This window comes from Gadus chalcogrammus, chromosome 4, assembly GCF_026213295.1.
Source record: "Gadus chalcogrammus isolate NIFS_2021 chromosome 4, NIFS_Gcha_1.0, whole genome shotgun sequence".
NCBI classification, from domain to species: Eukaryota; Metazoa; Chordata; class Actinopteri; order Gadiformes; family Gadidae; genus Gadus; species Gadus chalcogrammus.
In genome coordinates this window covers 373,757-387,181 of record NC_079415.1, presented here as the reverse complement: position 1 = coordinate 387,181, position 13,425 = coordinate 373,757, and the positions used below count along the sequence as shown (strand labels likewise).

At 53.6% G+C, this 13,425-nt stretch overlaps 1 protein-coding gene across 6 annotated transcripts in view; it reads left to right on the top strand.

Moving 5' to 3' along the window:
- Positions 1–13,425, top strand: part of LOC130381864 (protein PHTF2-like) — a 49,552-nt gene that overhangs the window by 7,117 nt on the left and 29,010 nt on the right. For 5 of the 6 annotated variants that reach the window (XM_056589675.1, XM_056589673.1, XM_056589676.1 and 2 more), the window contains exon 2: positions 2,383–2,463. In XM_056589675.1, coding sequence (XP_056445650.1) covers positions 2,419–2,463 — 45 coding nt within the window. In that variant the 5' untranslated portion in view covers positions 2,383–2,418. Of the gene's footprint in view, positions 1–1,223; positions 1,410–2,382; positions 2,464–13,425 lie in introns of those variants that run through there. The other variant, XM_056589674.1, reaches the window with a different exon arrangement.

Genomic DNA, 13,425 nt, shown 5'->3' with positions numbered 1-13,425 from the left:
GGCTGAGGGAGGCCCTTGGTCATTGCTCTGTAGGCCCTGGGAACACGCACAACACGCACTTCATGAGGTGCTTGTGTTTGGTGTTAATGAAGGACCCACCTCAAAAAACCTCAAGCACAGACACCCAGACGGACACTCACCCCTTTGTCTGAAGCAGTTTGCAAAAACTGGGTATGGAAACACACACACCACACACTTGTGGGTTTGTGAACAGGCCTAGTGTGACTGTTTTCTCTCTCTCTCTCTCTCTCTCTCTCTCTCTCTCTGTGTCCGTACTTACTTTCAGTGTGCACAGAATGATAGAACTGAACGCATACACACATGGCAAGGGTTTCAAATGGAAGCTCTCAATAGGCTTGGAGAGAGGTTTTGTCTAAGCTGCTTTGAGAACGAGGACATTGTCACTGCTTTAGCACTGAGTCTGAAGAACTGGTTGCAACATTCTTACACACATAGTGGTTTATTTTTGTGTGTAGATGCAGAGACAAATAATTGTGCTGAATGCAGAGTAACCACACACACACACACACACACACACACACACACACACACACACACACACACACACACACACACTCCCTATTGAAAGGTGTTGGATTGAGTCATTGGATAAATATAGCTACGCGGACAAACAAACGTCAACTTTGTACAAAATGGAGCCTATTGAAAAATCCAGCAGTCTGGTAGGAAACATTTAAATAACTCCCGGATAAAAATAGATATCATTCACTGGGGAAAATGAGATGGGAGAATAAACAAGTGAAATTTCCTCGCTAGAAACTGACTGTGTGTGTGTGTGTGTGTGTGTGTGTGTGTGTGTGTGTGTGTGTGTGTGTGTGTGTGTGTGTGTGTGTGTGTGTGTGTGTGTGTGTGTGTGTGTGTGTGTGTGTGTGTGTGTGTGAGAGAGACCAATTCAGCAGGGGAATAGCAGCTATGACTGGCCAACGTCCAAAACGTTGTGACGTTTTTCTAGACACAACAGACACACTCCTTCTTATATACAGTGTCTCCGTCGGATGTCTGGGTGGGGGCTGGGGTTTGACTGGGTGGGGGCTGGGGTTTGTCTGGGTGGGGGCTGGGGTTTGTCTGGGTGGGGGCGGGGGTGTGTGCGTTTTGGCCTATGGTTGAGGGGGGCGTGGGAAAGTGGGAGGGGGCAGGTGGGTTGGGAGTGTGTGTGAGGACAGCCTGTCCTCTCTGGTTGTCCCTGGTCCCGAGCCAGACGGCAGGCCGTGTGTTCTGCCAGACTGAGGGAGGCGAGATGGGAGGCAGGTGATTGAGTGCTGCAGTGATGACGGTACAAGCTGCTCTATGCTCGTGCAGAGATATAGCGAATGTTTCCGTTATACATCCAGAAGCAGTCAGAGGAACTCACAATGACCGCTTTACTAGACTACTCGACTACTATACGCGTAAGTAGTTTATAACGTGTTGACCATGCACATAAGAAGCCAAGAAAACTCCAGACTCCTATGGGATGGGTTTTATTTATTCTGAGAAAAGCAACTATTAAGTAATGATATAAGCAGACCATGCTAACTAATCAACCAATATAAATTGACCCATATAGATAAATAATCGTTTGTGTGTGTGTGTGTCAGTCCTCACCTGTGCAGGCTAGTGGGTAGGATATCATACTTGGTATGACGCACGTGCACAAACGTATTAAACTGAACCGATCAACAGGTTAACCAAAGGGTGTGGTGTGTGTGTAGACCCACTCAGCAACGCCAAACACAAGTGGTGGCTGCGAGAGACAGAATGAATGGTGTGCCTAAGATAAACCAGGCGGGGGTTTATTTGCCGATGTGAAACACAGAAGCATGTTTATCAAGCTGTGCCGTTTATTTGTAACGTGTAATCCCGGAGCAGGTGTCTCTGGGCCAATTACTACCTGCAAGGTTAAGTCCCTCCCCCTCGCTCTCTCGCTGTGCCGTCATTCGATGCTCGTACCTGCCTGTCAGGAGGCGTCTATATAAACCTCTGAACTCCTCCCTCTTGTTTACACTGTCACTCACACCAATGTCTCTCGCCCCCAACCTTCCTCCCTCTCTCTCTCCCCCTACCTTCCTCTCTCTCTCTCTCTCTCTCTCTCTCTCTCTCTCTCTCTCTCTCTCTCTCTCTCTCCCCCTACCTTCCTCTCTCTGTCTCTCTCTCTCTCTCCCCCCCTACCTTCCTCTCTCTCCTGCCCGACCTCTCTCTCTCTCTCTCTCTCTCTCTCGCTCTCGCTCTCGCTCTCGCTCTCTCTCTCTCTCTCTCTCTCTCTCTCTCTCTCTCTCTCTCTCTCTCTCTCTCTCTCTCTCTCTCTCTCTCTCTCTCTCTCTCCTCTCTCCCCCCCCCCCCCCCCCCCCCCCTCCCTCTCTCTCCCTCCCTCTCTCTGTCCAGTGTAAGATGCCCTAGTCGAGGAGAGCCGACCTGTAAATGGCTTCCAAAGTGAAAGATGCTGTTGTTTGGTACCAGAAGAAGGTAAGGCCCGTCCACTCTTCACACGCACACACCAACACACACACACATACACACACACACCAACACACACACACACGTTTATCTTTTTTAAATTCCTTCATGCATTCTTTTTGGGCAGTGTCACGATGTAATATTTCTTTAGTCTCTGTGTGTCCCCTCTGGGGAGCCCATGGGTTCTTCTGTTGGTTCTGTCTGCTCATAGATAGCCCCGTTATGATAATCAATATTGGACCGGTATAGAGAGCGGTCCAGCACTGAATCACATCAGGGTTCATTACAGTAATCGGTGATTACAAACAAAAGGCTAACCGTATTTGATTTTTAAATGCCTTGCGACACACTTAAGATGTCTTCTGTTCAGCTCTGATGTGAAAGGGATTCTGATTCCCATCGTATTCCACCTGCTGGATCTGGAGGATCTCTTAGTCCTGCGAAGTGAAAACCCTTTAACCGATGCCTGGCACACGAGCCAGAGGTGTGAGACTTTGTGGATGTGATATTATTGTTGGAACTCTGCGGTAGAGGAAGTTTATAATGAGACCGGTGCTCAAAATAATGAAGAAACCCACTGTGTGGAAAAGGTGAGCACAAAGTGAGCTGAGCACTGATCCAGGCAGTCTGCTGTATTGTTTTATCCTGCTCCAACACGGCGGCTTTCACCAGAAAGGCGTCTCCAGGTTGTGTAGGAAAATGAATCACAGCGTTGACGTGAAACGTAGAACCTGCACAAGACCCAACAAGACCGGTGATAGGGAGGGCTGCAGGCTGAGACCCCCCCCAAGGCTGAGACCCCCCCCCAGGCTGAGACCCCCCCCAGGCTGAGACCCCCCCCCAGGCTGAGACCCCCCCAGGCTGAGAGACCCCCCCAGGCTGAGAGACCCCCCCCAGGCTGAGATCCCCCCCCAGGCTGAGGACCCTCCCAGGCTGAGGACCCTCCCAGGCTGAGAGACCCCCCCAGGCTGAGAGACCCCCCCAGGCTGAGAGACCCCCCCAGGCTGAGATCCCCCCCCAGGCTGAGACCCCCCCAGGCTGAGAGACCCCCCCAGGCTGAGACCCCCCCAGGCTGAGAGACCCCCCCAGGCTGAGAGACCCCCCCAGGCTGAGATCCCCCCCCAGGCTGAGGACCCTCCCAGGCTGAGGACCCTCCCAGGCTGAGAGACCCTCCCAGGCTGAGAGACCCTCCCAGGCTGAGAGACCCTCCCAGGCTGAGAGACCCCCCCAGGCTGAGAGACCCCCCCCCCCAGGCTGAGAGACCCCCCCCCCCAGGCTGAGAGACCCTCCCCCCCAGGCTGAGAGACCCCCCCCAGGCCGAGAGACACCCCCCAGGCTGAGAGACCCTCCCCCCCAGGCTGAGAGACCCCCCCCCCAGGCTGAGAGACCCTCCCCCCCAGGCTGAGAGACCCTCCCCCCCAGGCTGAGACCCCCCCCCCAGGCTGAGACCCCCCCCCCAGGCTGAGACCCTCCCCCCCAGGCTGAGAGACCCCCCCCCCAGGCTGAGAGGTGGGGTGGGGGTGGTGGATCAGGCTAAAGGTTAGGGAGGTGTCCGGGTGGTGGTGTGTGTGTGGGGTGGGGGGGGGGTTGGGTGTGTGTGGGGGGGGGGGGGGTTGGGTGTAGGGTGTGTGTGGGGGGAGGGGGTTGGGTGTGTGTGTGTGGGGGGGGGGGGGTTGGGTGTAGGGTGTGTGTGGGGGGGGGGGGTTGGGTGTGTGTGTGTGGGGGGGGGGGGGTTGGGTGTAGGGTGTGTGTGTGGGGGGGGGGGTTGGGTGTGTGTGGGGGGGTTGGGTGTAGGGTGTGTGTGGGGGGAGGGGGTTGGGGGTGTGTGTGTGTGTGTGTGTGTGTGGGGGGTTGGGTGTAGGGTGTGTGGGGGGGGGTTGGGTGTAGGGTGTGTGTGTGGGGGGGGGGTTGGGTGTAGGGTGTGTGTGTGGGGGGGGGGGGTTGGGTGTAGGGTGTGTGTGGGGGGGTTGGGTGTAGGGTGTGTGGGGGGGGGTTGGGTGTAGGGTGTGTGTGTGGGGGGGGGGTTGGGTGTAGGGTGTGTGTGTGGGGGGGGGGGGGGTTGGGTGTAGGGTGTGTGGGGGGGGGGGTTGGGTGTAGGGTGTGTGTGTGTGGGGGGGGGGGTTGGGTGTAGGGTGTGTGTGGGGGGGGTTGGGTGTAGGGTGTGTGTGTGTGGGGGGGGGGTTGGGTGTAGGGTGTGTGTGGGGTGGGGGGGGGGTTGGGTGTAGGGTGTGTGTGGGGTGGGGGGGGGGTTGGGTGTAGGGTGTGTGTGGGGGGGGGGGGGGTTGGGTGTAGGGTGTGTGTGTGTGGGGGGGGGTTGGGTGTAGGGTGTGTGTGTGTGTGGGGGGGTTGGGTGTAGGGTGTGTGTGTGTGGGGGGGTTGGGTGTAGGGTGTGTGTGTGTGGGGGGGTTGGGGGTTGGGTGTGTGGGGGGGGGGGGGGGTTGGGTGTGTGTGGGGGGGTTGGGTGTAGGGTGTGTGTGGGGTGGGAGGGGGGTTGGGTGTGTGTGGGGGGGGGGGGGTTGGGTGTGTGTGGGGGGGGGGGGGGTTGGGTGTAGGGTGTGTGTGTGGGGGGGGGTTGGGTGTAGGGTGTGTGTGTGTGTGGGGGGGTTGGGTGTAGGGTGTGTGTGGGGGGGGGGGGGTTGGGTGTAGGGTGTGTGTGGGGGGGGGGGGTTGGGTGTGTGTGGGGGGGGGGGGGTTGGGTGTGTGTGGGGGGGGGGGGGTTGGGTGTAGGGTGTGTGTGGGGGGAGGGGGTTGGGTGTAGGGTGTGTGTGGGGGGGGGGGGGTTGGGTGTGTGTGGGGGGGGGGGGGGTTGGGTGTGTGTGGGGGGGTTGGGTGTGTGTGGGGGGGGGGGGGTTGGGTGTGTGTGGGGGGGGGGGGGGGGTTGGGTGTGTGTGGGGGGGGGGGGGTTGGGTGTAGGGTGTCCGTGTGTCCGTGGGCTCAGATATCAGATCCGCGTTAGACTTGACCAGAGGTCTCTCTCCTCCCCCCTCAACCTCTCATCTTACCCACCCACCCACCTGCCTGTCTGTCTGTCTGTCTGTCTGTGTCGGGCCACCTGTCTGTCTGTGTAGCAGGCTGTCTGTCTGTCTGTCTGTCTGTCTGTGTAGCAGGCTGTCTGTCTGTCTTTATATCGGACACAATGGCCTCCAGTCTCATGACTAATCCATCCATAATGATACGACAGAATGCTGAACAAGCGTGTTAAAATAGAAAGGCTGCCTGGAATAGGGATGGGAATTGATAAGAATTTCACGATTCCGATTCCGATTCTGCTTATCGATCCGATTCCTTATCGATTCTCTTATCGATTCTCATTGGGTGAGAAAATAAGTATAAATGTGTTTGTTTGCATTACATCTCTTTAATATCTGATCAGAAGTGCTTCTAGTATTAGGAAATTGTACATTTTCAAATCAATTGGTCTAGACGAAAAGATATATGTTTCGCTTTTTAAGCCCAAATGCCATCATTATGTGCCATGCAACTAAAAACACAGACTGAAAACAGCCAAGTAAGAGCTTGTGCCTTTTGGAATTATAACAGTGCTCATTTGCATTCAACTTGTAACAAAATTAAACTGACATAAACAAAATGAAGCATTGATTAGACAGAGATTTATTAGATGGGCCTACCTGATAAACCGTTGGAACACACAAGACCGGAAACCATAGCAATGCCGGTAAACAAACCCCGAGAAGCCCAATCCCTATGAGAGCTCCCCACGCTACGGCCATCCGGAGGCGACAGAGCTGTTGGCCGTGATATTATATATACAATTATAATATAGTATATAATATATTATATACTATTATATATAGAGCTCCGGGAGTCGCAAACTGCAACAATCACTTTCTCCTCCATTCCGCGGTTCACCCGGACTGCACTGCACTGAGTTTGACGGCTGAACGCGGATTGGCTGTTACGTTACACATGTCACTCAGTTATCACGCTGTTGAACGCTGATTGGCTGTCATCACGACAAAAACTTGTCATCGGTTTTCTCCCGCGAAAAACTCGCCCTTATACGCGTCTCTACGTTCACTTTGTATGGGATCTTGTCGCCCCGTCGCGTTTGGTGTGAATGCACAATGCGATTCTTCCTCGGAGGCGACATGTTTGCTGCGTTCTGAACCAAATCAAAGCAGCGTGTGTGAGACGTCACGACGCATTTGCCGCGACCGGAACCGATAAGCGGAATCGTTAAGCAGGCTTGCTAACGATTCCAAGGAATCGGTTGACTCGGAACGCACGCACGCACGCACGCACGCACGCACGCACGCACGCACGCACGCACGCACGCACGCACGCACGCACGCACGCACGCACGCACGCACGCAGCAGAACACCCGTGTTTAGTTCATTCAGCGACGTGTTTCCTGGAGATCTTAAGGCCGATATTTGCTCTGTTTTAGACGTAACGCGTAAGCACGTAAGATACATAACCCCCCCTTGCGCGGTAAAATATCCCCACTTACGTGCTTAAGTGTGTCGGCCAAAATTCCTGACTATGCGACTAAAACACTACGGCCCTACGCAGCTCGCAAAGACTGTGATTGGCCAGCTAACCACATCCTTTCAGGAGTCTCACATTTCCGGTTTTACAGCATAATAGCGCCATTTTTAAAAGGCTGTGACAGAAGCGAATGAAGAATTTTGAAGAAGGAGAAGAAGAAAACACAAGAACGAATTATGATAATTATAAATATAAACAAGCCAGCGATTTCCACTTCCACGCCCACAGATTCGTTCGTTGCTCCCCCTACTGTTCTGGCGGAGAATCCCCTTGCAACACGCGCAATCCTTAAGGAACCTTAAAGGAACCGTAAATCAAAACTTGTCTAAAACAAGTCCCTTGTGTAAATTACGTGCTTACGTCTCTGCGTCTAAAACGACCCTAAATCGGCCTTTAGCCTCTGAACCACCGACGTTGTGTTTTAGACGTTGTGTTGTAGACGTTGTGTTGTAGACGTTGTATTGTGTTGTAGACGTTGTGTTGTAGACGTTGTGTTGTAGACGTTGTGTTTTAGACGTTGTGTTGTAGAAGTTGTGTTGTAGACGTTGTGTTGTGTTGTAGATGTTGTGTTGTAGACGTTGTGTTGTGTTATAGACGTGGCGTTGTAGACGTGGCGTTGTAGACGTTGTGTTGTAGACGTTGCGTTGTAGACGTTGCGTTGTAGACGTTGCGTTGTAGACGTGGCGTTGTAGACGTTGCGTTGTAGACGTTGTGTTGTAGACGTTGTAGACGTTGTGTTGTAGACGTTGTGTTGTAGACGTTGTGTTGTAGACGTTGTGTTGTAGACGTTGTGTTGTAGACGTTGTGTTGTAGACGTGGCGTTGTAGACGTTGCGTTGTAGACGTTGCGTTGTAGACGTTGCGTTGTAGACGTTGCGTTGTAGACGTTGTGTTGTAGGTGTTGTGTTGTAGACGTTGTGTTGTAGACGTTGTGTTGTAGACGTTGTGTTGTAGACGTTGTGTTGTAGACATTGTGTTGTAGACGTTGTAGACGTTGTGTTGTAGACGTTGTGTTGTAGACGTTGCGTTGTAGACGTTGCGTTGTAGACGTTGCGTTGTAGACGTTGCGTTGTAGACGTTGTGTTGTGTTGTAGACGTTGCGTTGTAGACGTTGTGTTGTGTTGTAGACGTTGTGTTGTGTTGTAGACGTTGTGTTGTAGACGTTGTGTTGTGTTGTAGACGTTGTGTTGTAGACGTTGTGTTGTAGACGTTGCGTTGTAGACGTTGCGTTGTAGACGTTGCGTTGTAGACGTTGTGTTGTGTTGTAGACGTTGTGTTGTAGACGTTGTGTTGTAGACGTTGTGTTGTAGACGTTGCGTTGTAGACGTTGCGTTGTAGACGTTGCGTTGTAGACGTTGCGTTGTCGTCTGCTCCGGTCACCTGGGCTGACGGCGGGTTGTTCCCAAAGCGACGCGGCATGGTAAGGATATACGGTCCTCTCTCTGATGACCTCAGCAGGCCCACAATGCACTCTGTCCCGCTGGGGTCCGTCCTCTGACTGGTGGTCCAGGCTCGGGGGGGCGTAGCACGATGTGGCCCCAGGGACAGGGCCCCAGGGACGGGGCCCCAGGCCGCGCTGGAGTTGGCCTGTTCGTCACACAGACAAACGAGGAGGCCTGGGTTGTGTTTTGTTTGGGTTGCCGCCGTCTTTACATATTGGCTTGAAAAACAAGGAAACATGGTAATACAGGAGGTCAGAGAGGCTGAGGCGAGGGCACGCACACCTTCAAACCCGTTTCCCCTCACCGGCGTGACTCAGAGTCGTGGAGTGTTCCTCTGAGTTCACCCACATGACTCTTACTGTACATGACCAGGATCTCCACTAACACACACACGCACACACACGCGCGTGCCTGGGCAGGTCACCCCCGGCGATGGAGGGCGCCGCCCGGCGTCGCCATGGATACCCGTGGCGGCGGGGGGGGTGGGGGTGGGGGTGTGGGTGTCTCGATCAGCTGCCGTCACAGTCGTCCTGCCTTCAGCTCTTTGTTGACCCGCACCCACCCCCGTTGGGTCGTTTGAGGGTTTATCCACACGTCAACCACAGTGAAGAAAGCCTGCTAGGGCGAGTTCTGTCGTACCTTCTAGTGTTCAGGGCAGCAGGTCCACACTTCCTTTAGGTCGTGTGTGTGTGTGTGTGTGTGTGTGTGTGTGTGTGTGTGTGTGTGTGTGTGTGTGTGTGTGTGTGTGTGTGTGTGTGTGTGTGTGTGTGTGTGTGTGTGTGTGTGTGTGTGTGTGTGTCGACCACACCTTTACATGGGTCACCTCTCAGGTAGTCTCGCAAAGCCAGACCAAACTACAGCAAGTAGAATGGTCTGGAGCCACGCTACCTCGAGCCGTCTATCCGTGGGGAAACTGGGCGGGCCTGTTTTATTTCTTTAAACCAATCACAATCGTCTAGGGCGGGGCTAAGCCCGGGAAGCAGCAGCGGTGTCCATGCAAAATAGTGCCGGGGGGGAAATTATTTTGACGGAACTTCTTGACGTTCAGAGGCTGTCAGAAATGGCTCAATCCCAAACGCCACAACCATTAACGATGTATGTCGCCTATGTGGAGATAATTTTATAGATAAAAAGAACAAACATCGTTTGATTCTTTGTCACAATGATTTCAAGCCACCATACACTTTGGCCCACGGGACCTATAAAAACGAACGACGTTTTAACATTTATATGTGGTTCTTGTAGAACACTACTAAAGAAATACCGTAGGAGCTATTGTGAAGTGGAACGGATCGGTTCATTGGTTAAATCCATGTCAAACGCTCATGCCGCTGTCAGAGTGAAACGATGCGCCAAATCCACACCAACCGGCGATAGTCATGACCGCAAACGCATCGTCCCCGGGGAGAATCCTGCCAGACGGAGTCTGGGCTTTTCCAAGGTAATGTCAAAATAGGCTATGTTGTGGTCCTACCATTGTAATGAAATCAGATAGTCAGTAATCAGTAATTACATTATATTAAAATTAAACAAGATGGGATGTCTAGTTCCACAAACAATTTCGAAAACTTGGTAACGCCAGCAACCGGAAGGGGAGGAGTCGCGGCCAAATCGGCCGCTAAGCAATAGACGCTGTCCACTTCCGTTCAGCCAGACTACCTCTCAGGTAATCCCCGGTACTGCGGGCGGGGGGTTTTCCAGGCCGGGTTAGCGCCGGGCAGACTTCCCAGCGTTGTCTGTCATTAGCCGGGAGGTTGGCGGCGCCGTCGGCCATCTTGGCTCTGTTAGTCATTGTTTGCTCCCCGTGCCGAGTCCCTCCACGACCCGTGTTGACCGTACCGGGTTCTGTTAATGGATAATCACCGTTGGTCTAGTCTTCATCACGATGAGAGTGAGGGGCAGGGCTATGCTTCTCTTAAAGCTGCGTGGAGGTTGAATCGTCGTGGTTACGGTGCGTGGTTACGGTGCGTGGCTCGGTTGCGGCTGCCCGACGCGCTGCCTGGGTCTTCGAACGCGGAGGACGTCGTCGTTAGAATCTGCACATGGCCTCAGGCTTTATAGGCCTAAATCTGTAGCTCCGCCTCTCTGCTTGTCCTCTCGTCCTCCTGTACTCCTCCTCTCATCCTGGCCTTCCCTCTTTCACTCTCTCCCTCACACGCACACGCACACGCACACACACGCACACACACCACAGCAGTGGCGTTAAGGCATCCCGTCTGCTGGCGCTGCATTGTGGTAAACGGTTTGCCGGGTCCTTGCTAATCATTCTGAACAGGAAGCCGAGGGTCATGTGGGCGGGCCGCAGGTGCAGGTTGACGTAGAAACAGGCAGAGCGCGTTTCCTGCCTGTTCCCTGAGTACAGCTAGGGCCGACGCAAAGGAAGGGCAAAGTGTGTGTTGTATAACTCCTGCCACCAGCGTGACTTAATCCTACTCAGCTTGATCGTCCTTCCATCCGTTGCCATGGTGACACCGGCACTGCGGCGTTCAAGGGTGCTACGCCGTCCGGCTGGCTGGCTGACAGACTGACTGACTGACTGACTGACTTACCGATTGGCGGACTGTTTTGGGCGATCACAAAAAAACGCACGACCTCCATGAGGGCGCCTGAATATGATGTGAGGCGCGTTACCGGTGGCGGGCTGAGGCTGTTGGGAGAGGAAGCAGAGCACCAGCCTGTCAGAGTGCCCATCAGACACCACCACCGCCAGGGCGGAAGACCAGCGTCAAGGAGAGGGTTATCGGACGAGAGACATGGGGGAGAGGGAGAGAGAGAGGGGGGCAGAGGGGGGGTGTGGGGGTTTAGAGTGCTTCAGATCCAGCGGGCCTCCGCTCTCGCACTCTTTCAACTATCTCACAGCGCTGAGGAACAAGCCCAACCGTCTCTCTCTCTCTTGCGAACCGTCGCTCTGTCTGTGTCTGTGTCTCTCTCCTGCTCCAGCTGTCTCTCTCGCAAACCGTCTCTGCCCTGTCAGACTGTGTCTCTCTGACTGACTGTCTCTCTGTCTGTGTCTCTCTCCTACTCCCACTGTCTCTCTCGCAAACCGTCTCTGCCTTGTCTGACTGTGTCTCTCTCTGACTGTCTGTGTCTCTCTGACTGACTGTGTCTCTCTGACTGACTGTGTCTCTCTCTGACTGACTGTGTCTCTCTGACTGACTGTGTCTCTCTCTGACTGACTGTGTCTCTCTCTGACTGACTGTGTCTCTCTCTGACTGACTGTGTCTCTCTCTGACTGACTGTGTCTCTCTGACTGACTGTGTCTCTCTCTGACTGACTGTGTCTCTCTCTGACTGTCTGTGTCTCTCTGACTGACTGTGTCTCTCTCTGACTGACTGTGTCTCTCTCTGACTGACTGTGTCTCTCTGACTGTCTGTGTCTCTCTGACTGTCTGTGTCTCTCCGACTGACTGTGTCTCTCTGACTGACTGTGTCTCTCTGACTGACTGTGTCTCTCTCTGACTGACTGTGTCTCTCTCTGACTGACTGAGTCTCTCTCTGACTGTCTGTGTCTCTCTCTGACTGTCTGTGTCTCTCTGACTGACTGTCTCTCTCTGACTGACTGTGTCTCTCTCTGACTGACTGTGTCTCTCTCTGACTGACTGTGTCTCTCTCTGACTGTCTGTCTCTCTCTGACTGACTGTGTCTCTCTGACTGACTGTGTCTCTCTCTGACTGACTGTGTCTCTCTCTGACTGACTGTGTCTCTCTCTGACTGACTGTCTCTCTCTGACTGACTGTGTCTCTCTCTGACTGTCTGTCTCTCTCTGACTGACTGTGTCTCTCTGACTGACTGTGTCTCTCTGACTGACTGTGTCTCTCTCTGACTGACTGTGTCTCTCTCTGACTGACTGTGTCTCTCTCTGACTGACTGTGTCTCTCTCTGACTGACTGTGTCTCTCTGACTGACTGTGTCTCTCTCTGACTGACTGTGTCTCTCTCTGACTGACTGTGTCTCTCTCTGACTGTGTCTCTCTCTGACTGACTGTCTCTCTCCTGCTCCCACCGTCCCTATCTTCAGCAGGCTTGCAGTGTTAGCTCCTTGTATTACATGCAGGTTAGGCCTAGCCCCGCCTCTTGACCCCCTCACTGGTCCATGCAGTGACTCGTGCTCTCATAACTCATTCACAGTGGCAGAAGCAGGCAGTAGGTGGTGTTGAGTGCCGGATCTTTCCAGTCAGCCGCTAATCCTGGTGGATCAGTCAGTGAACAGCAGACGACCCACTTGGGTTTACAGCTTCACTAAACGTTGTTGTTTGGTCAATGTTCCTGCTAGGGGCGAGAGCCGCCGCGTACACTAGAGGGTGCAGGGTAGAACCTCAGCTGCATCATAGAAGTGGTACAGGTGTGTGTGTATTGGGCTGTGCATTGGGCCAGCCCTGGGAGAGCAGCTCTGCCGCCCGGCCATGGGGGCCGTGGGTCGCCGGACGCCACATCGGGTTTTATTTGTGGCGCCTGCTTCATAACAAGAGACGTGAGAAAGAGGTTGACTTGTAAGTGCTAGCAAGCCATTGATTGTACAGGTCTTAGTAAATGCACCACGCGATGGTTGACTTTTTGAACGATAAAGTCTGTCATTTAGTCTCAGTGTTTCTTTTTCCCGGTCTAAAGCCCAGGGCTTCATCAGTATGGTGAGCACGGCCCCCCCACTGCCTGGGGGCAGGCGGGGGGGGGTCCTGGGACCTCTTGGCTCATTAGTAAAGCGGGTCCTGCCTCAGTTACCGTGGCGATGCTACCTTACACCCCTCTGTAACACACACACACACACACACACACACACACACACACACACACACACACACACACACACACACACACACACACACACACACACACACACACACACACACACACACACTAGCAATTGCATTCCTTGTACTACTGTACATATACTTTACGCTCATAATGAAGTTAATAAGGGATAGTAAACACTTATTTCACTATCACAGCTTTTCTTGTTAGTTCCTAGTTGAGCTCTCTCTCTGTCTCCTTCTGTGTGTCTGTCGCTCTCTCTTGCTCTGTGTC